Source organism: Cavia porcellus, unplaced genomic scaffold, assembly GCF_034190915.1.
Source record: "Cavia porcellus strain 051 isolate PalLab524CR breed Dunkin Hartley unplaced genomic scaffold, mCavPor4.1 scaffold_20, whole genome shotgun sequence".
Lineage (NCBI taxonomy): Eukaryota > Metazoa > Chordata > Mammalia > Rodentia > Caviidae > Cavia > Cavia porcellus.
Window position 1 is genome coordinate 64,799,407 of NW_026947503.1, and position 25,250 is coordinate 64,824,656.

Here is a 25,250-nt window from a genome sequence, read left to right on the forward strand (position 1 = left end):
CCTGAGCTGGCAGAATCCTGTTTCCCACATGGCCCAGCAACATTTACCTTTCGCTTTTTAATGGGAACCACGGCTTTCCTCTGTAATTCTACGAAATGCTAATTCCACTCCCAAACCCCAAGCACCACGGAACTAATTTAGAACTGATCGTGAACCTGCTGCCCTTGACAAGGACAGAAGAGGACACCCATTGCTGTGCCTCTGCACGATGACTATGTGCTGGATAAGGATTTTTAAACCGAAACACTCCAAATGCACAGTGAGTTTTAGGACAGTCGTACCTCTCACACCAGGTGCCCGCATAGCCTGGGGCACACTGGTCGCAGACGACGTCTTCCTCCTCATCCAGGTGGCAGGTCGGGCTGAAGCTGCAGAAATGAGTGAGAGCTTTGGGCAGGCTGTCCAGGTGCAAATGTAAACCTGCACTTTCTTTTGGCTTTGTACTGGGGATTGGACCCGAGGCCTTTGCGCTGAGCTGAGCTCCCTTTTTGAAACATTTTTCTTCTGACGCAGCATCCTGCTGAGTTACTTATTTGTCCAGGCTGTGCCTGAACTTACATCTTGCTGGACACTGGCACCGTGCCCTGGCCTCAGAGCAGTAGACTGATCAACACAGCTTTGTCACTTGTGCAGCCTCAGGGATTTCACTATCATGACCAAAGCAGACTAACACAGTACTGCTTTTACAGCTGCGAGCTGCAGACCAGGCCCCATGTGGGGGCCACGCTGGGCGCTTTCTAGCAGGAGAACCAGCTCTCTAGTCACTGCACAGGGGGTCACACAGATCCCCACTGATGCACATGGCTCTGCTCAGTGTGCCCCCATCTGCCTCCAGTGCTCTGCTCCAGGGCCACCGGCAAATTCTCAGACAGGAAGTGGACGTTTCACGGCCACACCAGGGCAGCCTCTGCTCCTAGCGCTTGTACCCCTCCTCCTTGGATTCGGGAAGCAGTCACTCTCATCCTCTCTCCACCCAGCTAGGTGGTACCACTCCCTAAACCCTGCAGGGTGGGGGACAGTCCAGCACAGTGGCGATCACATAAGGTCCCCAGGGCCAGCAGCCCGCGTTGAACGCCCCGCTTGTTACTCAGAGCAGCACCTGCAGCCTGGGATACCCTGCAGGCACTTGGTAAACACGCACTGAATCGGTGGACACATTCACACCTCTCCTTTGGCCTCCAATTATCCTACTCTGGTCATTAGAACAGAACACAGCACACCCAGGGACAATGTGTCACTCATCTCTGCCTCCTCTACCCCCAGCCTGCAGGTCAGGAACTGACCAACGGGCGAGATGGGAAATGAGGAACAGTATCAGGGCACAAGGACCAGCGTACCCGGATGCATGCACATGCAGGAGCCTTTCTCACACCATTCAACATGCAAACTTTCGAGTCCACTACCACCAGCTCAGTGCACCCACATCCAGACTCAGAGTGGTGGGAACCCTGGGCAGGCAGCCGGGCTCGCTGTGGAGGATGGGCTTACTTGTTGGAGGGCGTGGCGAGGGGGCAGGCGCATGGCTGGCAATCCCTGGGCGTCCCCCGGGAAGGCATCCCATAGAAGCCGGGCAGGCACTGCTCGCAGTGGTCCCCAGTGGTGTTGTGTGTGCAGCCCTAGGATACATCACGAGAGGAGTCACATCCAGCTTCTTTTATGGACTTCCAGGTTCATCGACCGACAACTTGGAAGCCAAGCTCAAACATACAAACCAATGCAAAATGCTAAAATAGTAGTCTAGCAATAAGTGACAGGAGGAGGGGGTTTATCCGTTTCCAGATAAACTTTTAAAACTATAATCTGGATAATAGAGGAAGCTAAGAATTTTTGCTCTGACCACGTTAGAGGCACGAGTACCAGATCTGCCACCCGTAGGAGACAATTGGAAAATGGAGTGAAGGGTATCAAATAAGTGGTTTTAGACAATGGCACAACAAACTAACACACCATCAGGAGAAAAACTGGCCCTCAGCAACAACCCTGAGGTGGCAGAGACGATGGAACGAACTGCCTTTCCAGGGCTCACTGGAGGACACTGGGAGGCCGGGTGCCACACAGCCTCAGCCGTCTGTGGGAGGGAAAAAAGTCACTCGGGAAGGAGTGGGAGGTGGCGGGTGGACACCAGGTACCAAAATCCAGCCAGACAGGAGGGATGAGTTGGGAGTGTGCGGTTACACCGTACTGAGGGTCTCTGGTGATCTCTGACACCTCACAAAGTCATCGCGGATCCAAAGGCTCCCGGAGCACGGAAACGAGAAATGTCGGAGTGATGGAAGAGCCACCACCCCGACTGGGTCACTCCCCCATTACATACGCGGAAGAAATGGCCACAGGAGCCTACGGTATCGAACCACTGAACCATTTCCAGCTATCATAAAGGGGCTGTGAGTGGAAAGAGACATGAACAGTAGCAGTGAGACGCGCTGTTCAGATGCGCTAAGTACGCACCCGTTGGTTAGGATCCACCGGGCGCGCCCCGCCTACACTGGGAGCACAGGCGGCACATATTTACATGCAGTATAGCTCCTAGGGATACACATTACGGAAGTGTGAGGAATGCACGTGAACACACTAGCTGTCACGGAGGCCACAGGGGGTGTGGCAGGACGTGCTGACCCCTGGGCGCCTGTGGGGGGGGCCTGAGAAGGTGACCCGACAGATGGAGCCGGCAGAGAAGGAAGTATAGGAAGCAGCAGCGCCCCCGGTGGCTAGTGAGAAATCATTCTGCACCCTGGGAAATCACCCCCCAAAAAAAGCTACTCAAAAAAAAGCAGGAAATATTTCAAGGTATGAGTTTAATCTCCCAATTCCTCTTGGAGTCTACAAAGTCCGGGCCATCCTGTGGAAGTAGCATTTTGTAAAAAGTCACTTTTGTGCAACCCGCAGCTCGGGTGTAAACTCACAGAGCAGATGCCGCGAGCGTCACACTCCCGAGCATGACCGTGGCATTCGCAGGGCTGACAGATCCCGCCGAAGAGAATCCCATCCACGCGGTAATAGCCGGGCTGGCAGGACTGGAAGACAGGAGCAACCGAGCTGGTGAGCGCTACTCTGCACATCATTTCCTGCCATGCTGACCACGAGCAGAGAAATACATCTCTGTTTTCTAGTTTTTAAGACATCTTCATCGGGATACCGCTTACATGCCATGAATGTCACCAGTACGCAATTCGGTGGGTTTTGGTAAATTCACCAAGCTACGAAACCAGCTGGGAAATGCAGTCCCTTGTTTCACGAGAAAGAGGGGAACAGCTACCCAAAAGCTTAGTGCCATGCCACAGGGCAGCAGGCACTGCGAAGTGTCCACTGAGCTGGCCCTGAGCTATGCCTGGGGCAGTGCCAGCCGGCATCTCCTCTAGAGGACTGCTTCCCTCCACATCATCTTCTGTCTTACGTTTGCCATTCAGTAAAGGCCACCACAACAAACCCATCCTGTGCAGGCCTGGGTCACTCTGTGCCACCGTAATGGACAAATGTCACAGGTCGGGCTACTCACTCCTCCCTTCTCATACTTGCTGGAGTCCAGCGGTCCTGCCCATCAGCCCCGGTTCTTCCAAAGCCCCGCCACCTTGGAGGCATCTAGTGGTGGCTGCTGCCTGCCACCCTTCCTGACCTAGCTTGCCTGGCTTCCATATCCAGGTTTCCTCTTCCCTCTGTGAGCCGGATATCCTGCAGGCTTGGCCCATTCACCAGTTACATGTTATGCACCAGTGCTTAGAACCTACAAATTTTGCCTGGCTTAAACACCCACGATCAAAACCTCAGAAGAGCTGCCGGTTCCAAACCACAAAGCACACAAATCAACAAACTCCAAAACATTTAAAATGGGATTATTCAGTTAAACACTACCCCCTGAGCTGTTAGGCCAACTTCTTTTTTACTAACTACAGATCTGATGACTGATAACGGCTCAGAGAAGCAAATTACAGATTAAATTATCTTACTTCATTAAAACAAAGGCCACACAATGATAGCAGTGACCAACGTTCATTATCACTGTCAATCAGGACCCCACGAGGCCCCGCAGCTGCATGAAGGTCAAGTTCTGAGAGGACCACTTTCTGCTGTGGCACCAGGGTCAAGGTCCTGACCCTCACCGTGCCTCAGTTTCCTAACTTTGGAAGTAGGAGCATCTGGACTGAGTGGCCACTACTGCCATCAGGACTGGAGTTGGGAACGCAGGCACGGAGCTTACAGGGCTGTCACACTAACAGGACATTCCAGTTAGGAGAGGGTGATGTCCAACACCTACGTCCACGCGTGAGGGGTCCCAGGACCCCGAGGGACATCGAAAGCCTTGTTTTTCAAGTACCTTATGTACAATTGGCCTAGTATTGGTATAGAACCTACGCAACTCTCCTGTATACCTTAAATCTTCACTACATGACTTATAATATCTAATACCACAGCAAGTGTCAAACTACACTATTAGACAACAATGAGAAGAGAAATGTCAGTAATTACATGGGTGCAGTGTTTGTTTTTCTGGAAGGTATCTGATCAGCAGCTGATTTAATCCATAGATGCAAAACCTATAGTTCCCATGTAAGGTAGAGCCCACACCCCCAAAAAGTAAAATAGCCAGGGGATACAAGCGCTCCAGATGGGCTTGGCTTGCCTAAAGCTATCTGGCCTGATACAAACGTTCAAATGGCCGAGTTTAATTCTGCTTAGAAATGCAGACCTGACATGAATATTGCAAACTTCCCGTCAGCTGAGGCAAGAGACCTCCATGAAATCAGGGCATCCTCCCGGGCCCAGCCCTCTCCTGGCACAAGAACCTAACTTCTTCAAACAACGTGAGTTCTGGTATCCTTCTAATCCAGTGAAGTCTGCAGCGAACACTGGGTTTATAAATACCCATCATTACATCAGGTTCAGTGCACTCTTTTCCTCCACAAAAGAACAAAGCAGGAAGACAGAGAAGCAGGTGGTACCTCGCAGGAGGTCCCCATGTAGCCCTGGGGACATTCACAGTGCTCCACATCAGTGGCGACTGTTAGGTCTATGGCGTTGGGGCTCGCTATATCCAGAGAGACAGAATCCAGCCTACAGAGAGACAAAGTTTGTGATTGCAAAGGACACCACTCACATCAATGCAGATGGCATCCAAAAGGGTTTAATTCAAACGAAATGATCATGCAATGTTTGTAAGTAACTGAAGATTTCCCCAACAAAAGCCCCCAGGCAGCCTGCAATCATGATTCCCTGGAAATGTCCATGGTCTGGGCGATTGAGAACTCTTCAAGCTTTCCTTGGAGACACGGGGGGTGTCTGACCGGAAGTCAAGCCTGCCTCCTCCTGGGCAGTGAAGAACCAGCCTCCCGTCTTCAATAGACCTACATGTGCCGAGCGCTTACTACAGCTGGTTCCTTCAACCGTGTCCTCAATACAATAGCCCTGATACACACTAAGGCTGCAACACACAGTCATGCTGCTGGCCCTTGCCTGGAGTTCCCTCCCTTTGAACGCGCACCTGTAAAGAGCTGTGTTTGCGGAATTGTAGTTGGCTCTGATGAGGAGATGGGTCAGGTTGGCCAGCACGGTCATCAGCTGGTCACGGTCAATCTCCCTCTTGGTGCCGTAATCCCGGAAGTTCTCAGGCACCAGCCTCACTGCGTTGTAGTACTCTTGGTAGGGTTGCAGAGAGAGTCCCTCTGCCTGTGTGCTTAATGTGAGACCGTTTCCCTGGCATTCAAAACAAGAAGGAAGGCATTTGCAGTCCCAGCGAATGATCAAAACAGTACCATCGAGTTGTGCGTCACGGGGCACAGTTTCCATCAGTGCCCAGGTTCTTGCACTTCACTGGTCTACAAAGTGCTGGGTCCGGAATGACTAGAGGAAAGCTGTGAACCCAGACCCTCACAGAGCTCTGAGAGTGAATCTGATGCTGGGCACTCAGCTGCCTTTGGAAGAGGCATCTACTTGCCCAGGTTTCATCAGCTGCCCGTCTGATACCCTTAATCTCCACTTTTTTTCTGGTATGGACGACTGAACCTAAAGTCTCTGCACTGAGCTATATCCTCAGCTCTTTTTAAACTTTTATTTTGAGACAAGGTTTCCCTAAATTGCTAAGTTGCCCAGGCTCGGCTCCAACTTGCTATTCTCCTGCCTCAGCTTCCTGGAAGGCTGCATTATAGACATGCACTACTACACCAGGCTTGACATCCTTAATCCTTACACAGTAAAAGTGCAAAAAACCAGTAATCATGCCTCCCACTTTTCCTGGAACCATTCTTAACAAATGTAGACATGGAGGTACTTAGGGTGAGAGGACACTAGAGGTAAGAAGACAAATATACTCTAAACCCATGCTGAGGCCGAGCTGGGGCTTCTCCCCACGAAAAGTGAGGATTGAGGGAACAGAAAGCAGAGACATCTGTCCTGTCCCCTCACTGTCGGTCTTTCTAATCCATCCATCAGGGAACCCCAATGGCAGGAGGCAAGAGAGGGACAGCAAAGGCCCAGGGGCAGTCCCCAGGTCAGAGCCTCTGAACTGCCATCTCTCCTCAGCCAACTCCAGACAGAGCCCAGGACAGATCCCAGCACCCACACGGTCCAGGTGGTGTCTGGATAAGAAGTCACTGCAGACTGGCCGCCTGGTCACTTCTGGCCAGCAGGCTGTCACCCCCACAAGCCCTCAGCTCCATAGTCTAAGAATGCAAGAGCAGTCACCTTGAGGATGACATCGGCGTGAGACATGAGGTCACCCTCCACTGCCTCCACTGGAATGTTGTAGGACACCGTGTACTTCAGGAGCCCACCGAAGGCAGTCAGCTGGAAAGATTGTGTGAATGTGAGAATGGGATGGGGGGTCAGTCCCGAAAGAGCAGAAGGGGCTGCTAGAGCCCGCCCGGAAATACCAGGCTGCCAGAAATGCACAGGGAAGGCCTTAAGGGCACACACTCCTTAGAAAATGTCATGTTAACTGGAAACTTACCAAGCTACACAATCACATCACACAAAAGCACATGGTCAACTTAAAACACAGCAGACCCCAAAGTGAGCAGGGAGTTATGGGTACTGGAGGGCTCCCCCAGATATATTTTCTGAGCAGTTAGAATTGGGAAGGGGCGTGGGAACCTGTCAGCAAAGAAAACAGCTTTTGTGTGGTAAGTCATCAATGGTCTTTTCTTTTTTGCATTTTGTTAGAATTGAAACAGTAGACATCCTGCCCTTCCTGTCTGCGAACTCTGCACAACCAAGGGCCTCTCCTGATGCTGAGAGCATCTCGGTCCCACGGAGGGACCTAGGCTGACTGTCTCCCCCCACGCAGAGTCTACTGCTAACTCCACCAAGTGAGCGTGGCACAGACACATCACAGAGGTCCACAAGATCCAGGGGCCCAGGGCAGGGAAGCAGAAGGGTCAGGGGTTCACACCTTAGATGCCTCGGGAGCTGGGCCCAGAGCCGCAGCCCCTGCTGGGGAGATACAATCAAACGCCAAATGAGGACTGATCAGTGACACTGTGACACCTCTGAGGGCAAGATAAGGCAACGGCTGAGGACATTTGGCTCTCACCCCAATTCTGGGGCAATAAACTGCCAACCTAAGGGACAAGATGGTTCTCCCAAAATAGCAAGATTACTGCCTTAGAACAAAGAATGTCTTTGTTCTAACTTCTCAAGGCCTTTCTCAGTTTCTTACCTTACCCTCAGCTATTCCCTTCATTGTTCTATACACCTCCTAAATTTGTTGAACACGCAATAAATACTGGCAGTCCAGAGAAGTCTTTGTCTTAGCTTCATGGATCTCAAAACCATATCACTTGTCTTTTTTGAGCTTCTACTGTACACTCCTAAAGAAGGTGCCCTATCAGGCTCCCAACAGCGTAGACCCCATGTGGCATATCTAAGTTAAAGACTGTGACATGCTCTGCCCTGATCAACAAGTTCAAATGCACAAGTAGGAATTCTTTCTGAATATTATGTGACTCTGTCATCAAGTCTCCCCCAACATGCACGTACCTTGTTTCCCAGGTAGGCCTCCGGGGCTGACCAGTAATACCTGGCGCCCAGCCTCTGCGTCACCTCCGCGTGGCTGATACTGATCTGAGGGCGCCCACCCACTGCCTCCTGCTGGGACTTGATCTTCCTGCCACTGACCAAGTCTGTGACCAGCCAACCATTCATGTCGTTCACCTTCAAGAGAATTCAGGAATTTTACGACATGAAATTGAGATCAGCTTGGGTTTCATTCAGTCTGGTGCAAATATCTTCATGATGAAAAGGCAGACTTGCTAAGCTTAGCTAGGGTTGAAGTTAAAACAATTATTGCTACCAAACCACACAACACATGATCCTTCCAAGAGAACCTGGACAAGTCACACATACCTCAAAGCCAAATCCGCTATACACAAAAAAGCAAAACCATAAAGCTTGTAGAAAATTATAAGTCTCCAAGTGTTCTGTTAAGGCTTGTATCTGGATGTCCCCTCAAAGCCTCATACAGTCATGGGGTCAAGCGAAGAGTCTGTGACTGATGCATGGTTCAGTGCTAGGGTAGTGAATATGAGAGCTTTATCTACCCTGGGGTGAGTATGGCCAATGTACAACCTGAGGGACAGAAAGAGTCTTCGCTCATGTTCCTGCCCTTCTGCTTTTGTTGCTGTTGCTGTCTTCTGCCACCTTGAGCTGTGGCCCTCTGCCACACCACCCTGCCTTGGAGCCAGCTGAGTATGGACTCCACAAACTGTGAGCTAAACAAACATTTCATCCCTCAATTTTGGGTATCAGGTATTTTGTCTCCGCAATGAGAAAAGTAACCAAGACATGTCCCCAAAATTTTTTGAGCACCAACAGAATACCTTAAATGGAAAATTCCACACCCGATCTTGTGTGATAAGTTTAAGTCAAAATACAGGTACACAGAGAATACTACATAAAATTACCTTCAGGTTATGTGCATAAGATGCATGTGGAAAGTCAGTGAATTTGGTATTTAGTCTTGGTTTCCATTTCTGAGACAAACTCATTATGCGTATGCAAATAGCCCAACATCTAAAACAAAAAATCTGAAGTCCAAACTACCTCCAGTCCACAGCATCCAAACTTATATATGTAGTGAATAAATATGTCTTTACAAACTCCAACTTCCACTTCCTCTGCTTTTTACCCAAATGCTGAGAAATGTGTAGCAACCCCAGACACTGTACTCTTAACTGCCCTTCCCCTGCTGCATGGCCGTCACAGCAGTCACCAGCGGGTCAGCCCTATGCCCAGTGTTTCTCCCCGTCCTCCAGCCGCTGTCACTCGATAGCTTGGTAACTTGGCCACTTCTGAACTGAGGTCCCCCCACTTCCTCCCCAAAGCAGCCTACCTACCCTGAAATCCTGCACCAATCTGCTGTCCATCCCTGCCCACCCCCAGCCTCGTGGATTCTCAGGTCCTGCATGTCTGCTGGCTGGAACCCTAAGGGGTAGGCGAGTGGGAGCCGAGCCCCCACCTGAAAGAAACAGGATGCGCCCAGCACGCCCACCTCCACCCCCACCCTTGGTGGGGAAAGGTGTGTGTAACCCACGTGCAACTCAGAGCGCTTAGCGAGACTTGCAGGGGTGGGCTGACTCTCCCACCCAGGCAGACGGGGTTCCACCCATGGCATTTCAGGGTCAAGCAGCCTCATGGCCTGGAATCAGCACAGAGGGCTCCGGAGAAGTACTGCCCCAGAGACCCCGCAGGCACAGGGCACCACCCACCTGCCCCAGCGGCCAAGAAAGGCTGTCGCAGACACCAGAGACTCCAAAACAGAAGCACTCAGAGCATCCCTGGGGGTTCTTCTCCTGCAGGTTGTAGAAGCCCGGCTTGCAGCGGTCACAGGCTTCCCCCTCCACATTGTCCTGCAAGTTACCAGAAAAGGTTATCGGGGAAGCCAGATGGAAGAATGGGATGTTCTCGTGACAGGAGCAAGAAGATGGGGGGGGGGGGGCGGTGGCAGGCCACACAGGCATAAATAAACACTGGGGGTACACTGTGCAGTCAAGAGTCCCAGCACACATAGTTTGAAAAAATTATTTCATTTTTATAGCCAAGAATAAGACCAAGAATCTTAGAGCTCGATCACTACATTTAAATGGAGTGTTTCCCTTTGCCTTAAATTTTCCATGTTTGGTAAGCATAGAAGCATTTAAAAACCTCCAGCGGGCTATGTAAGTGTGCTTCCTACTCCCAAATACACAAGATCCTTGTCAATTAGGTAAACATGGGCCTAGGGCTCCACGTGGGCGGGAATAAGCTCACAGGTACAGAGAGTGGTGCTGACCATTCCAGGGAAAGTGTGATTTATATCATCTGGCCAGACAGAGCCCTCCCTGGTGCCACAGGAATGCACCTCCTACTCCTGTTGCTCCATCCCTTCTTAACAGAGATCCCAGAGAGGGGACCTGCACTGAATTAGTGTTCCCGGAAGTCTGGGACTGCCCGGGTTCTGCTCCAGACACTGTGCTGGAGAAGAATGTCAGGGAAGAGAGAAACCAAGGACAAAGGCACAGAATGATGTGTTGGGTTTCACCTACAGAGTAACAGAAAAGCACCTGGAGCAGATGGCCACTGCCCAGAAATACCAAACTGTGAAGCCAAGTGGCCTCCAGCTCCAAGGACGCATCACTGGTCTAGCCAGCCGGGCTTGCTGGGGCCGGGCCTGCTGACCCTTTCTGCAAGGACAGATGTCCACAGCAGCGAGCTCGTTTCTGCTCTAGAGCCCACAAGACACTGACCTTGCACAGACACGGCTCGGCACATGGGTCGTCGTTCACACTGCCCGCTGGGCTGCAGTCACAGCGCACGCAGCTTGGGAAACCCTTGTAGCCAAACTGGCAGCGGTCGCACCTCTCACCTCCATAACCTTCCTTACAGGGACACTGCCCTGGCCAGACCCCTGGGGACAAAGACCCGACAGTAGGTGAACGAGGGTGAAAGCAAACTCGGGCCAGCTTCCCTGCAGTCACAGCTCGGCAATTCACAGAGGCAGGCGGAGTGTGGACCACAAGCACCAGGTCCTGGTTTAAAGATGAAACACAAAATGGAAGAGACCCTCATGGAGATCGGTGGTAATGAAACACGGTAAACAGCCTTGGCAAACAGGCCAGCACGTCTTCTAAACGGTATGTGAGGGGCCAGTCTGAACAATGTAGTGAGACCCTGCCCCTGAGAGAGAAAAACATTATGTGCCCAGTTGCCATGGGATATGAAGGTTTACTACCAAGTGAAGGCCCATAAAAATGAAAATACACGTCCACAAAAACTCATACACAAATGTTCATAGCAGGTCTACTCATGATAACCACGTATCCATCAACTGAGGGGCGGAGATCCGAGATGTGACACACGCTTCAGTAGAACAATTCTTCAGCTGTAGAGAGAGATGAGGCACTGGCATACCCTGCCACTCGGATAGCTTATTCACTGCCTGGGCTCCAGATGTGGGGCGTGAGGAGCAGGCAGCGAGGGTTGACTGCTCTTGGGCAGCAATCTCTTCCCGGGATGATGAACTACTGGACTGTGGTGATGAGGACCAAAATTGTGTACTTTAAATGGAAGAATGGGAGAAAATTATAAAACAAGAGGGGCACAGCAGCAGGCGCCTGTAATCTTAGCACTCAGGAAGGCTGAGGCAGGAGGATTGCACGCTGCAGCCTAGTCTGGCAACTCAGCAACTTAGCGAGGCCCTATCTCAACATAAAAACTAAAAAATAAAAAATTCAAATTAAAAAACAAAGAAAAGGGCTGTATCGTAAGCTGTAAAGCAATTGTTAAACAAAGCACTGAGGCAAATAAACTACGGTGATCGCCAGCACCATCTTTGCTTTGAAAGCCAGATCTGAACCTCAGCAGCCTTGCGACCAGCCCCTGCTTCCTCGTCGCTCTGAGCTGCAGCTGCCTTGCTCACGAGCTGGGTTTGGAAAAGCTTGGGTGTTGTGTGTGTGTGTGTGTTTTTTAAGTGAACCCAGCCCAAGGTCACTGTCAGCAGTGGCAGTGCGCAGGCGGGAGGGTCCATCCAGCTGGGTCCTCACCTTCCCTGCCTGGAGCCCAGAGCTGCACTCCCACCCCCGCCAGCCCACAGCCACTTCAGCTGCCACTGGCTGGGCTCCCAGCGGCCTCTGCATAGATGTGATCTACTCTGTCCGGGAGGCTGAGCACTGGCAGGTCCATTTCCTGGGCTGTGCAGCAGGAAGGACATGGGGTGTGCACAGCTAGCTGGAGATCTGCTTGCATGCTGGGGTGCTGTGCACTAAAGCCCTGCCAGGACCGCAGAGCCCCTGCTGTTTACTGCATTCCACCCACACCTGGCACTGAGCCCTTATTCGGACCCACCCAGATGCCTCCCCTTGACTCTCTAAAAAGAACAAGTATCTCTATCTTGGATAAACCTGGCCTTATCTCTGTGCACTGATATGCACAAAGCTGGCTGGGCTATTTCTTTGTCCCTCCACTTGGCTTTAAACAACGTAAACTGGGCTGGCTGAGGAGCTGATGGGTCATCTCTGAAGCAAGGTGTCAGGTCAGTCTTACCTCATCCAGCAACTCCCCAAGTATGTGCCTGAGCGGGGTGGGATGGAGAGCCATGCTCCATGCTGTCAGCTGGGACGGAGCCTGGAGAAAGAGGCTGTGACTTCCCAGGGCAAACAGCATTGTGCATCAGCGCTGAAGCAGTGACCCTAAGCCATTAGACACTGCCTCAGCTGTGCTCTGCAGACTGCTCTGGTCTCTCTGCATTTGTTGCCCTCTGCTTATCCCAGAGGTGATCTCAGGCCTCCTACCCAGCCCGGCTCACATATGTCCCTCCACTCTCACTGTCACTCATCCCCGAGCCAGTCCCCTCGTGCAGAATTAATAAAACACGGAGTGGGCTCTGGGTGAGGCCTTTGTCCTGGTGAGGACCATCTTGGCTGGACTTAGGACCCCTGGGCTCGCCACAGCTGTATCTATGTCTTGGTGTCTTTCTTCTCAACTTGGGTTGCACTGGAAGTGGTAGATTAGAATGGACTCACTAGAACTCCAGTAACTTCTCCATGGGATTTCAATGATAAACCTTCCTGGACCATGATGAGGAGGAGGGGAAAGGGTTCTCTATAAGCCCTGTGGTCTCTCACCTCAAATGCGTAGTGATTATCTCCTGCACAGGTCATCTGGTCACCCCAATACCGTCAGCTCCGCACCTACCTTCCTTTCATTGAGAGCTCTGATTCTGCTGTGCCGCAGCACAATGCCTCCCAGAATTACACTCTCACACCTGCTCCCTTCGTGCTGCCAGTGAACAAGATCTGACCATGCCCTGCAAATACACCTCCTGGGGGCCCAGGGGACACCCCGACACAGGCCAAGGCGCCCGCTAAAGTTTGCTGAACAAAGAATCGTACTGCCAAACTGCCGTGCAACGGTAATAATTCCAGCAGGTATAAACCTTCCACCAAGAAAAAGAAATTCCAAGTACTGAAACGAAGCAGGTGCATACCGTGGTGCAAGTTAGACTGCAGGTCGTCCTTCACACAGTCGGAGCTGAGGGACCCCACGGGGTCACAGTCACAGGGACGGCAAGGCTCGTCCTCGTAGGGAGACACCTGAGGAGAAGAAGTCGTGGATAGCTTTGAAACAGCGACACAGGCCACAATAGCGTCAGTGGTTCTGGGGTTTACTAAAGACACTGTCTCCATGATCCTGTGTAATGAGTGGGCTGGGTCTCAGGCAGGTGGAGGTCCCAAACATGTTTGGATGGTGACAGCAGTCAGCACCATGGGCACACTCCCGCCCTTCCCCAGGGCCCCTGACGCCTGGCTCCTGACTCCACCATCTCTCAAAGCCACTTTCAAGAGTCACCCACAACCAGGGAATCAGGGGACAGCCAGGAATGAAGTCAGTTGAGACCTCACTGAGGGCGTCCTACAGACCTCCACATCCACAGTGAGTGTCCCCTGAGGCTACATGCTGGTGGGCACCTAACCCAAGCCGGACGCTGCCTACTTGTCCTGCTCTGAGCAAGACCTAGGATGAACGGCAGCAGGGCAGCAGCAGCAGCATGAGAGCCCGAGGATCACCGTGAAGCGAACTCAGTGGTAAGCAAGGGCTGAGGGGAGAACGCTCACCCTGTGTGGCCGGTAGAAGCCAGGGACGCAGGTCTCGCAGTTGACCCCCGCCGTGTTCTGCTGGCAACCGATGCAGACCCCGCCTCCTTGGAACTGCCCCGAGGTGTCCAGGCTCTTCTTCTGCTTCGCGATGTTCTCGTCGTAGTAGCAGTCGCTGGCTTTGTTGTGACAGTTACATTCTGGAAGGGATTTCAGCATCTCGATGAGCACAAAGGGTGTCCTAGGGGAAGCGACCCTCATCTCCTTAAGGAAGTTCCTGCCACTATAAATTAAACTGGAAACTCCAGAGTAAAGATTTCCGCAATCGAGAGGCAATGCCAGAAAGACAATCATGAAAGCACTTCATCTTCTGGGCTTATGCTTGAAAGTCCAGGACAGTCAGCAGTGACCGCACTGAGCTAACAGCACTACCGGCCGGGTCAGCTATTGACTTGCCACCACCAAAATGCCCACCCGCATAGCTACTTAACTGCATTACGTCACATCATGGACTTCTGTGGAACTGCTTTTACAAATAGCATTTCAAATTGCTAGCATGGAAGGAATTTAAAGATACACTGTTGTGTCAGACATGGTGACAGACATCTATAATCAAGCACGGAGAGGCTGAGGCAGGAAAATTTCCAAGAATTTAAGGCTAGTCAGAATTGCATAGAAAACCTTGTCTCAAAAACCCAATATATATATATATATATTTTTTTTTTCAGTATTAAAAAGCAATGTGTGATCATATCACAGTGATATATGCACACCTGTATTTATACCGTAGTAGCACAACTCACAATAGCTAAGTCCTGGAAGTGACCTACATGTCCATCTACAGATGAACAGATAGAGAAAATGTGGAGTTCACAAAGAAGGGAGCAGCATTCTGCCATACAGAAGGATCAACATAAGCCATCTGTTGGAAATGGATGCACCATGAGATCATAAAGTGAAGTAAGTCAGATTCGCAAGCTTAAAAATTGCATGAGTTTCTATGAGAAATTCAACAGATAAAATTAAAGAGCAAAATAAAAGGCAGACAATAGGACACATGGAGATCTTTTGCAGTGGAGAAGGGGACCAGGTGATGAGGGGGATGAAAAAGCATTTAGATGTGGCACCATGTGTACCAATTCCGGGTAATGCATGCAGTCGTTACATGCTGCAAACATGTACTAATAAAAGTAAAATAGATAGAAAGAGTGGTGTGGGGGGCTAGGGTGCGCTCAGCAGTAGAGAGCATGCTTACCCTAGATGGGTCTCCTGAAGCAGCACTATGCTAATACAAGCCTCATTTGCATAGCATTAGGAAGCATGGGCCAGGAGATGAAAGAGGCTTCAAACTAAATGCAACTGAATAAAGATTAATAAATAGAGGGGAAGAGGACCTCAGCTGAAGAGCAAATCCACAAAGACCACTTAGCCCCCAGTACTTTAGAGTTCATTAAAGTCACTTAAAGCTCTGAGAATTTTTCAAAGTTCTAAGGAAACACAACCTGCTAAGATGAAGGCCTTTAGGGCCCTCCAGCCTTTACGACACAGAGAGAAAGAAACCACCTTTGCCCAGGTGTGCAGCACCCACCTTCGCAGGTGTTGCCCGAGGAGACGGTGCCCGGCCTCCAGGGCTGCTGGTGGTAGCCGGGGCAGCACCTGTCGCAGCTCTCCCCGCAGGTGTTGTGCTCACACTGGCATTGCAGGCGCTGGGGACAAGGGGTGCAGAAAGTTACCTTAGAACAGAACAGTCACCTCAGGTAAGGGCAAGGCTGCCCGAGGGAGGCCAGGGGGCTGCGGCAAGCACTTGCGTCTCAGCTCTGGAGAAGCATCTGTGCAGAGGACCTGGTCACAAACCCAGGCGAGGAGGCACCAAGCAAAGATAAAATATGGGCTAACCAACAAGAAGTGTTTAAAAGGATGCATTGACTGTAGCGGGTTGGAAGCTCTTATTAGTAATTTTTTAAACTATTAGATTTTCCCATTGCTTTCTCATGAGTAGTTTTCTGGGAAGCATTTATATTTTTTATTTTTAAGTAAAAACATAGGACAATTTGGTGCTGTAGCTCAGTGGTGAGTATTTTTCCTGCATGCACAAACCCTGGTTTCAATCCTTAGAAAAGAAAAAAAAAAAAGATAATCCTATTCCAGAGTACAAAACTACTAAGACTGGAAGGAAAAAGTAACCTTGTATGTTTTTAAAAGAGAAGTCATATATTATTTACTTAATATTATGCTAAAATACATAAACTTTATCTCGGTTTAGTATTACAAAAATGGAAAAAAGTAAACACAATGGGTAATTGTACCTGGTTTCTGCTTGACTCTTCTACAGAGAGAAGAGCTTCAAAATTCATTTATCAAACTGATAAATGGTTACGGGTGTCTGACCACCAAAAGTCACGGTAAGGACTTAACCACAAATATGTCCTCCAAACAAAGCAAAATGACAAAATGGTTTAAACTAAGAAGCCAGTTAAATCGTCTGCGAATCTTTCTCTTTCCTGTGGCATGGTTTAATGCCTACAACATCTGCCTTAAAGAAAAGGAGAGACATTTGAGGATCACAGCTACGGCTTCTGGGTGCAGTGCCCACGACTCACCCCACATGGGACTCACCTTCGTGGTGGCATCCCACGGACAGCTGCTGGCGTGGCCGTGGCAAATACACATCCCTCCGACAGAAATGTCCTTGATGGAATAGTAGTACTGCAGGGAAGAAGGTCAGAAAGGGAATCAAGGCTCTTTGTTTCAGTGAACAGAAAATGTTGGCTCTGCACCGCTATCTTGGGTGGTGTGTAGGTCGAGGGTAATCTAAAGCGGTATGTACGTTCTAAGCCATTACTTCACGTGCAAAGAGTCTTTGCCCTCAGTTAAAATCAACAGTGCTCAGAGCAGTCTATCAAGGAACTCAAAAGAATCTAGAACAGTTTTCCAACTTGGCTTCATCTTAAACCAAATTGTCTTCAAAATGCATGTTGTTGAAAGCCCTAAAGATTAAATTGAACACAGCCGTATTTAAAAAGGATAACAAGTGAGGTTTATCCTGGGACACAGTCTAACACACGAGTGGCAAACCGACTGCACATCTGTTGCTGTTTTTCTTTCAAGGTGAAAGATGTTAATGTGGAGTGGTTTTAAATATTCAGGTCTAATTGCAGTTGGGCATTTCATGGTAAGTGTGTGCGTTGCAGTTTGGTCCTAGATACCTAAAGGAGGCACTATCACTGGTCTAACCTAAAATTGAGTACTGTAAACTACTACAGAAACAGGGTACAGTGATTTCCTCCTAAGATGTGCTGTCACCACTTCTTTAATTCTTCCATATGTGCTAATATATTTCTTTTATATTCATTTGACTTTGCATGTTGCAACTGAACTTAACTTTGCCAAGTTCACTTATCTCTAGTGTGTTTTTGTAGATTTTCTATATACACAATCATATCATCACATTGGATTTCATCGGAACTAAAATCTTGGCTCATTAGAAGTCCAAGTTAGAAAATGAATAAGCAGATTCCAGACAGAGGGAAGATATTCATGATACCCACACGTTCGAAAAAGGGTGTGTGCTCAGATGAATGAAGATCTGTAACTCAGGAGAAAGGAGGCTGGTCGCCCAGTTTGAAACGGACAACAAATGTGATCAAATACTAGTAAGCAAAGGTTGAGAGAAATGCAGACAGATATCACTGGGACAGGCCACCGTGTGCGGTCACAGCCCTTGACCTGAGGACCACTCAGTGGGCTAGGAGCCTGCGAGCACCTGACATGACCAGAACTCTCGAACGTTGCTGGCCACACTGGGAAACGGTACGACTGCTTTTGAGGAAAGTGTGCCAGCTCCTTAAAACGCTTTTCCACACCCCAGGCATAAAGAGCTATGAAAACATCAATATACGTCCCTGAAACAAATCAAACTTCCCCCAGGGGTCAAGGCCCCAGACTCACCCGCCTCGTAACGATAGGGTCGATATCTCTGGGGTCCAGGTGGCTGAGAGTCATCAGGTCTGCGTTGAGCGTGCGGATGCGCTGCAGGCGGAGGCGGATGTAGCGCGCGGAGGTGAATTCCAGCAGCCTGGGGGATAGGTCATCCGCGCTGGGTCTGCCGTTGATGAGCGACGTGTGAATCTGAAGGCGAGGATGTGACAGAAATGTCTTCTATAAGCACGCAAGGATACAGCTCTGGCTGTTTAAATCTCGGACATATGCGCTGCAGATACCCAAAGTCAAAACCAAACGACTGGGCTCTTGTAGGAATGAGTCCACCCATGTGTGTCAACAGCTCAGGAGTCACCAGGCCCTCACCCGTAACGGATGGACACTGCCATCCAGTGTCTCAGCTCACTGGAATCTCCTCCAGAGCAAGGAGGACATCCCAGCATCTGTATCAAGCTAGGGCTTTCCAAAGGCCACAATTGTGCTAGAGAGAGGAGAAGGGGGCACAGCCTGTCTTAAAGATGCCCGCTTTCTTAATAAAAGTCTGCTCCTGAAAGAGTGCGGGCTTCCTGCAGAGGCCCTGCTGGGAGGAGCACTTTGGAGTGATTTGGTGTTGTGGTTTCACCTCACTGAACAGGTGTGCAAATGCAGGTGTGCAAATGCAGGCTGGGCATGCTGGGCCTGAGCTGAGTACTGTCTCGTCCTTGGTACTCTCCAAAGAGAAGGCTGACACGGGAAACGGGGTGCCACATCATTTAGAGGAAAGTTGGCTCCCCTTAATATTTCAGCAAATGCTCTTGACCTCAAATCCCAGAAAGATGCTCTGAAGGAGAAACTGGGAGGCTCGGGGATCACAGAAGTGCAGACTCGGGGACCTCCAGGAAGGGGAGAAATCGGGAAAGGAACACAAATCCATGGGGACACTGATCATCACAGAAGCCACGCCAGGCTGGAGCCACAGGAAAGATCCCGTGCTGAGAGCAACCAGCTCTGAGCAGCAATACTGGCTCCCGGGAGGCTAAGTCAGCACCGGGGCAGGACACTGACACATGGTCTCCCCTGTGTTACCTCTCCATGCTCCAGGGGCACGAGCCGGGAGTAATAGGAGGTGCAGATGACTTCATCATCAGCGCGGTAGGTGGGTGGCCCACGCCTCGGGGTTATGTTGTAGCGCGTCAAGCACTCAGAGTCACTGATGGCATAGAACTGCCAGGGGCTGAACGTGGCACCGTCTACGGAGCGCTCCAAAATCCAGTTTCCAGGTCTCGGGGCATTGGCCGCTTTGATGATGACATAGGCCACCTGAAAGACCTGAAGGAAAACACGGGGTGGCGGGGGAGGGGAATGGTGTGTGTGTGTCTCAGTCCCAATCAGGACCTCAGACACAGAGAAGTGAGCTCCGCATGGGTGGCATCGGGGAAGCTGGGAGTGGGTGCTGGCTTCCAGGAGCTGGGCAAGGGGCACGGTTCCAGTTGTGTGAGATGCGCCTTTGGGGCCTCGTGTAGCAGTGGGATGATAGGGACCACACTATAGGAGGATGGATCTTGAGTGAGATGGAGGAAGGGTAAGGATCAGAGGGAGGAAAGGGGACACAAAACAATCCCTGTGATGAGCACAACCTTTTCAAACCCCAACACACACGAAGGAAAATTTAAACAAGAAAAAGGAAAGCTGTATGTTGGAAACTTACTGTGAGGTTAGATCGTAAGTGTTCTTGCCACAGAAAGAGGGAAACTCTGGGAAGCGATGGATGTGTTACTGTTCATTATCTTGACAGTGTAGATTGTTCTAGTGTCTGTTTATATCAAACCATCAAGTTGTGTGCTTTACACATGTAAAATGTGAAAAAAAACTTAGAAGGACGGTGGCAACTACTCAGAATGTTTACTGAGTAAAACACTGTACAATGATCACCAGCGCATTTTTGCATATTTACATTTACATGAATCAATTAATTATGCACTCTAAGTAGGAATTTGTCTTATAAATATCCTCCAGTGGCACCTGTTTTTCAAATAAACTCAAAAAAAGTACAAATAATCTTGCATCATTATTAACAGTAACATTAGTAGGAGCATAGGAGCTGGTTGCACTGCTTCCAGACTGGTCTTCCTCTGGCTGGATTATGACTGACACATCACAGTAGCAGAGTTAAGTGTATTTGTCATGGAGAATTTGGGAGTCAAAACACCTGAGTATAAGAAAAGTCCGCTAACCATGTGGCTACTAGGAGAGCTAACATCCAAATCTGACAACACCAAGTGGTGACGAGGACGTGGACCAAGAGTCCCACACATTGCTAGAGGCAGAGCAGCTGGCACAGCCGGGCAGCTCCTTATAGAAACCTCTCCACCCCACGAGCCAGCATCTGGGCTCCTCTGTATTTACCCACACGAATAAAAACATCACAAAGATTTTTATAGCCACTTTCTTCATAAACATCCAAATGAGGAGCACCCAGAAGCCCCTCCACAGGTGAACAGGTGCGTGGGCCATATGGCCTCCAGGCAGAGACGCATCACCCAGTGATAAAGCAAACGAATCACCAAGCCACGCAAAGACAGGGCGTATCATTACACGAAAGAAGCTACACACTGCACAACCCCAACTGTGTGACATTCCTGAAAGGCAGAACTTTGAAGACGAAGGGGTCAGTGGTCGCTAGTGGATGGGGGAGGACAGAGGAACAGGGGCAGTGGGCCACTTCACAGGGTGAAGCTAGCAAGGTGGAGGACACTCATTTGTCAAAACCTGCAGAATGCACAGCATGAACCTTGCTGTCAACCACGGACCTGATTAGTAGTAACCATGACAGTGTATCAGCACAGGCTCATGCTCCAACACAAGGAGTTGCCAACAGGAGACACTCAAGGAGAGGAGGACGGTAACTGGCTGCGCTTTCCGCTGTTAACCTAAAACTGAAATCTAAGGGAAAAGTCAGAGTAGGGAGGAATGAGATGGAGGAAAAGGATGTACATGGCCAGCAACAGGATGAGGAAACCAGCTGGGCAAATCTGGATTGGAAGAGACCTCTGGCCAGCACTTAAGATGGATTTCGCAGCTCCAGCCCTTCCCCAGCAGGGCAGGAAGTACGTTTGCTCCAGATATAATCCTTTTGTTTCAGGACAAAGTTCCAAGAGGGGTTTTTTTGTTTGTTTTATTTTTGTGGATTGATTCAAGGTCTTTTGTAAGTTCTATACTCTGTAAATTTCTAGAAAGAACAGATGTCTGTCCCCACTTTGATGCAACTACCCTTCAAACACTAGAGCTTATCTGTCATATGTCTCCACCAGAACCCGAAGTCTTCTCTCCTTTTAGCTCCGACATCCTGGAGACATCCATTATTTCATGTGACATCACCTCCTTGTCACCATACTTCAAACAGCCATGTGTTAAAATGCAGTTTCCAGGAACTGAGCACAGAACTTTCACTGTTTCCTACACCAGAGGAAACCGTAAAAGTGTCCTGTCCTTTGTTTCGGTAACTTCGCCTTGGCAAGCATCCGCTCTTGGGAGCAAACTGAGATTTCTAACTCAGATTGGGGCTGCAACTAACAACCAAAAGCCCTCGTCCATGTGGGCTGTTTACTCAGGGTTTCCTCTCACCCAGATGGATCGCTTTTTAAAACCAAAGCTCAGTATGTTCTACTTCTTTAAACAGTCAGACCACTCTGCCTGTGGGCTCCGCATCCGAGGATTCAGCCAACTGCAGCTCAAAAACATTTTCTAAGACTGCCTCTGGACTGAATGCGTGGGTGTTTCCTCTTGTCTTTCTCTCTTATCAATACAGCACAGCAAGGGATGCTATCAAGGGATGGTTGTATCCACAGCACACACGGGTGTGTGACACACACACCTGCCAATGTGCATACGAACGGGCATGTGTGTGTGTGCAGACACACACCTGTGGGACGGAGCGCCTCTTTACTTACCCTGATCTCACCACTTCAGGGTTACTCCGGTTTCCGTTTTTCTGTGTTAGCTTATCTCCACTTTCGCACTGTCCAATTTCAGGGCACAGGAGCACCTTAAAATTAACTCACCACACACCAAGTGATTTTACATGCACCTCCTGGTGCCAGGGGGTGCGTAGGAACAGGCAGTCCTGTCTTTCTGTGTTACTCTGCACATCTGCAAGATGTTCTCATTGGAGCTGCACAGAGAGTTGACATGGTCACTCTCATGCTGTTGTCCTCTGGAAGGCCACCACTGCTTCTAAGGCATATTGGAAGCGAAATGATGCCTTCAGGTAAATGAGGACAACAGAGAACACCCTCCTATTTATGCACTGCTGTCCAGTTGTTTTTGCAAATAATCTTCACCAAAAAAGTAGAACCCTATGAGCATGAATGCATGCAGTGGCCGCTCTCTGCTGTGACCCTGTGCCCGTGTGAAACCGAACTTTACAAAGTACAGACAGCAGGCGAGGTAGGGCGGCTGCAGCCTGCTGGAGAGGAGAGAGGTGAGGTCATTTACAAAGGCTTCCAAACCAGGACCTAGCCACCTTCCACCCTCCAGTTTCCTGCAGGTAAATGAGAAGTGCCAACTGGCTCACCACATGTGGGTTAAGAGTTGTGCTCAACCACCTCATTTAATTTTACACAAAGCCATCATTGCTTCTGTGTGCCTTTGCATATTTGAAAACTGATACAAAGGAGATCAAAGAACAATCTGCTGAGCTGCAGGTTCCGATAAGAAACCAGGTGATCTTCCTTGGGTCATCTGTCCCATCTCCCGCCTGCCAGAGCTCAACCCTTTACCCCCGAGCTACACCCCAGCCCTGAACTGCAGCAGCGGCAGCAGCAGCACCAAAGCCTCTTGCTGTCACCTGGAAACAGGTTCCTATCTAAAGATGCAGGGTGACGGTGTCCCCATCAATCCTGTAGCTTCTGTCAGGACAGCTTAGGATGAGTGAGGAGAAAGGATGGACCCTGAGCAAGACACAGAAATTAATGACTGTTAGCTGAGTGATGGATGCTCCCTAATAAACAGTGGTTCATTTTGGTAATAAACTAAAATTTGAAATACAGAGCACTTGTTGTGGTATGCGACAGTGTAAATCTCTCCTAGATCATTAACACTTTGAAGATTTCCATTTAGATTCTCCTTAGGAAGTCAGTACTGCCATCTCCTGAGGACAGAAAGGGGAGATTCCTAGGTACTCAGCTATTCCCCCCAGAGCTTGAAGCCAGGCAGCCTGCACTTGTGACCACTCAGATGCACCATGTCTACAAGTTAACAAAAAAATCAGGGTGCAAGGACTTAGGCGACTGAGGAGATGACACCCAGAGCCCCTGACCTGTTACTTGTGCCAGGAGGGCTTAAGCTGCTTCCATGCCCCAGCGCCTTACCAAACCCTTGCTGGCTTCTGTCCCAAGAGTTTATGTGCTTGCACATGGAGAGAATGGCGAATGCAGACAGGCAGAGTGGGACATCTCTGGACAAGGCCCCCGAAGGAACTGGCGCCTCCTGTCTTGCTCAGTCTTCTGGGATGGGGCAGGTCACTGTTCTCAGTACCCCTCAGTCCTCCTCTAGGTCCCCAAAGCAGGGACCAGGAAACAAATTAAAAAGGGACTGTGACTGGTCAGTCTGATAAAGAGGAAAAGGATGCTACCAGGAGGCTAAAAACAACTCGCCTTTACTTCCCCCATTCCACATTAACCACCTCTATCCCCGGGATCTCAGAATGTGCCTGGGTCTAGAGATAAGGCCTTTAAAGACAGAAGCAAGAGATGACAAGCTGACCCAGTGTGACTGGTGTCCTTCCAAGAAGAGGACAGAGACACACACAGAGGGTCAAGCACAGGGAACTTAGAGAGATGATGACCTTGGACAAACCAAAGAAAAAGCCCACAGAAAAACTGGCTTCACCACCAGCCAGGTCAATCTACAACATCCCCGGCCTCTAGAAGTTACAGAAAGCAGCTCCTCGGTTTCAGCCACCTGGTCTGGGGTCTTTCCCAAGGCAGCCTGAACTGATTAACACGGCTCTAAATCACCTCTGTTGACATGCAGGTCTTCCGCAAAATGTAGAAAAAGCTAGGCATTCTCTGGCAGTGGATAGCAAATCCTAAACCTTTGTCTAAATAGAATCCACAGCATTTCTGTCACCCTTGTTTGCCTTGGCACGGCTGGCTGAAGTGACGGCCTGTTCTCTGGACAGAAGGCTGCTGAGCACAAACTGTCGAGGTGGGAGTTTTCACCAGGCCCAATGGGCACAGCCTGCCCACCCCGCAGCTGATGCAGCCGCTCTGAAATCCACTATCAGCGGTTTTCCACCCAATGGCCTTGTGAACCATCACTGGAATGCACATAAACCACGTCACATAAATAAAGGAGACACACATCAAACACCACCTCTACCGAGGAATCCAGACAGGAATTTTCACGGGGGCTTCGATCTCAACGCAAACACAGTAAACTCATCTCAGGCACAGATGGCCACATGACATGAGAGCCTGGGTTTCCAAGGTCAGAGGTCCACTTCCCAAGTGCAGGGGGCAGGGACAGAGGGAGGGCTCCCCTCTCCAGAGAACAAATGGTTCTCACAGAATCCACAGGCCCTGGGCCACGCCTGAGGCCTCCTGGGAATTGTTTCTGGGAATCCTGTCACCATGCCTCTGGGGAACATGAACAGTGCATCCTATCTTACCTGTGGGAAGAGAGTTTTGCACAGACAAAGAGATGGAGGTTAAGTGTGTATGATCCACACTACTGCTTGATTATCCCAGTGAAAGCAGTACATTGAACTTTGTTTTATTGCTCATGAAACTATTAAGAGAATGAAGTCCAAAATAAAATATTTGATGGGGAAAAAAACAAGTTCTATCATGTGCAGGTACAAACTCCCTACAATGCATGTGATCAGGATGAATATTCAAAATGCACCAATAAAATCTAATGTAAAAACAGATGAATGCTTGAAACCACATCACTGGGAAAGAAGGAAGTACCACCACGGTGATGCTTTGTACTAAAAGCTCCTAAATCATGAGCAAGAAGCCCTGGGTTCCATCCCCGGCACCACAAAAATAAAAAAGGTTATCCTCTTATCTGAGACCGACAGTCACACAAGGTCTGACTCAAACAGACAGTGTGCATTTGAATTTTTTAAAATGTCTTAAGAGTACAAGACACATTGCCCTCACTGCCCCTCATAATGCTCACTTCCAACGCACTTCTCCCATCAGTCCTGCCACTGTCTGCCGCAGTTCTGAAGCTCTGTTTCATGAGGGTCTCTAGTAGTACTGTCATGCA

General features: G+C 49.7%; 1 protein-coding gene across 3 annotated transcripts in view; it reads right to left on the reverse strand.

Moving 5' to 3' along the window:
• The window catches only part of Lama1 (laminin subunit alpha 1), a 120,701-nt gene that overhangs the window by 54,131 nt on the left and 41,320 nt on the right, over nucleotides 1–25,250 (reverse strand). For all 3 annotated transcript variants that reach the window (XM_063231956.1, XM_063231957.1, XM_063231958.1), the window contains 15 exons: nucleotides 19,062–19,304; nucleotides 18,006–18,185; nucleotides 16,674–16,763; nucleotides 15,646–15,763; nucleotides 14,079–14,257; nucleotides 13,451–13,556; nucleotides 10,713–10,873; nucleotides 9,696–9,836; nucleotides 7,969–8,142; nucleotides 6,676–6,777; nucleotides 5,477–5,688; nucleotides 4,938–5,049; nucleotides 2,904–3,014; nucleotides 1,489–1,616; nucleotides 282–368 (listed from right to left, as the gene is read on the reverse strand). In XM_063231956.1, the coding sequence (XP_063088026.1) occupies nucleotides 282–368; nucleotides 1,489–1,616; nucleotides 2,904–3,014; nucleotides 4,938–5,049; nucleotides 5,477–5,688; nucleotides 6,676–6,777; nucleotides 7,969–8,142; nucleotides 9,696–9,836; nucleotides 10,713–10,873; nucleotides 13,451–13,556; nucleotides 14,079–14,257; nucleotides 15,646–15,763; nucleotides 16,674–16,763; nucleotides 18,006–18,185; nucleotides 19,062–19,304 (2,144 nt within the window). The remainder of the gene's footprint in view (nucleotides 1–281; nucleotides 369–1,488; nucleotides 1,617–2,903; nucleotides 3,015–4,937; nucleotides 5,050–5,476; nucleotides 5,689–6,675; nucleotides 6,778–7,968; nucleotides 8,143–9,695; nucleotides 9,837–10,712; nucleotides 10,874–13,450; nucleotides 13,557–14,078; nucleotides 14,258–15,645; nucleotides 15,764–16,673; nucleotides 16,764–18,005; nucleotides 18,186–19,061; nucleotides 19,305–25,250) is intronic.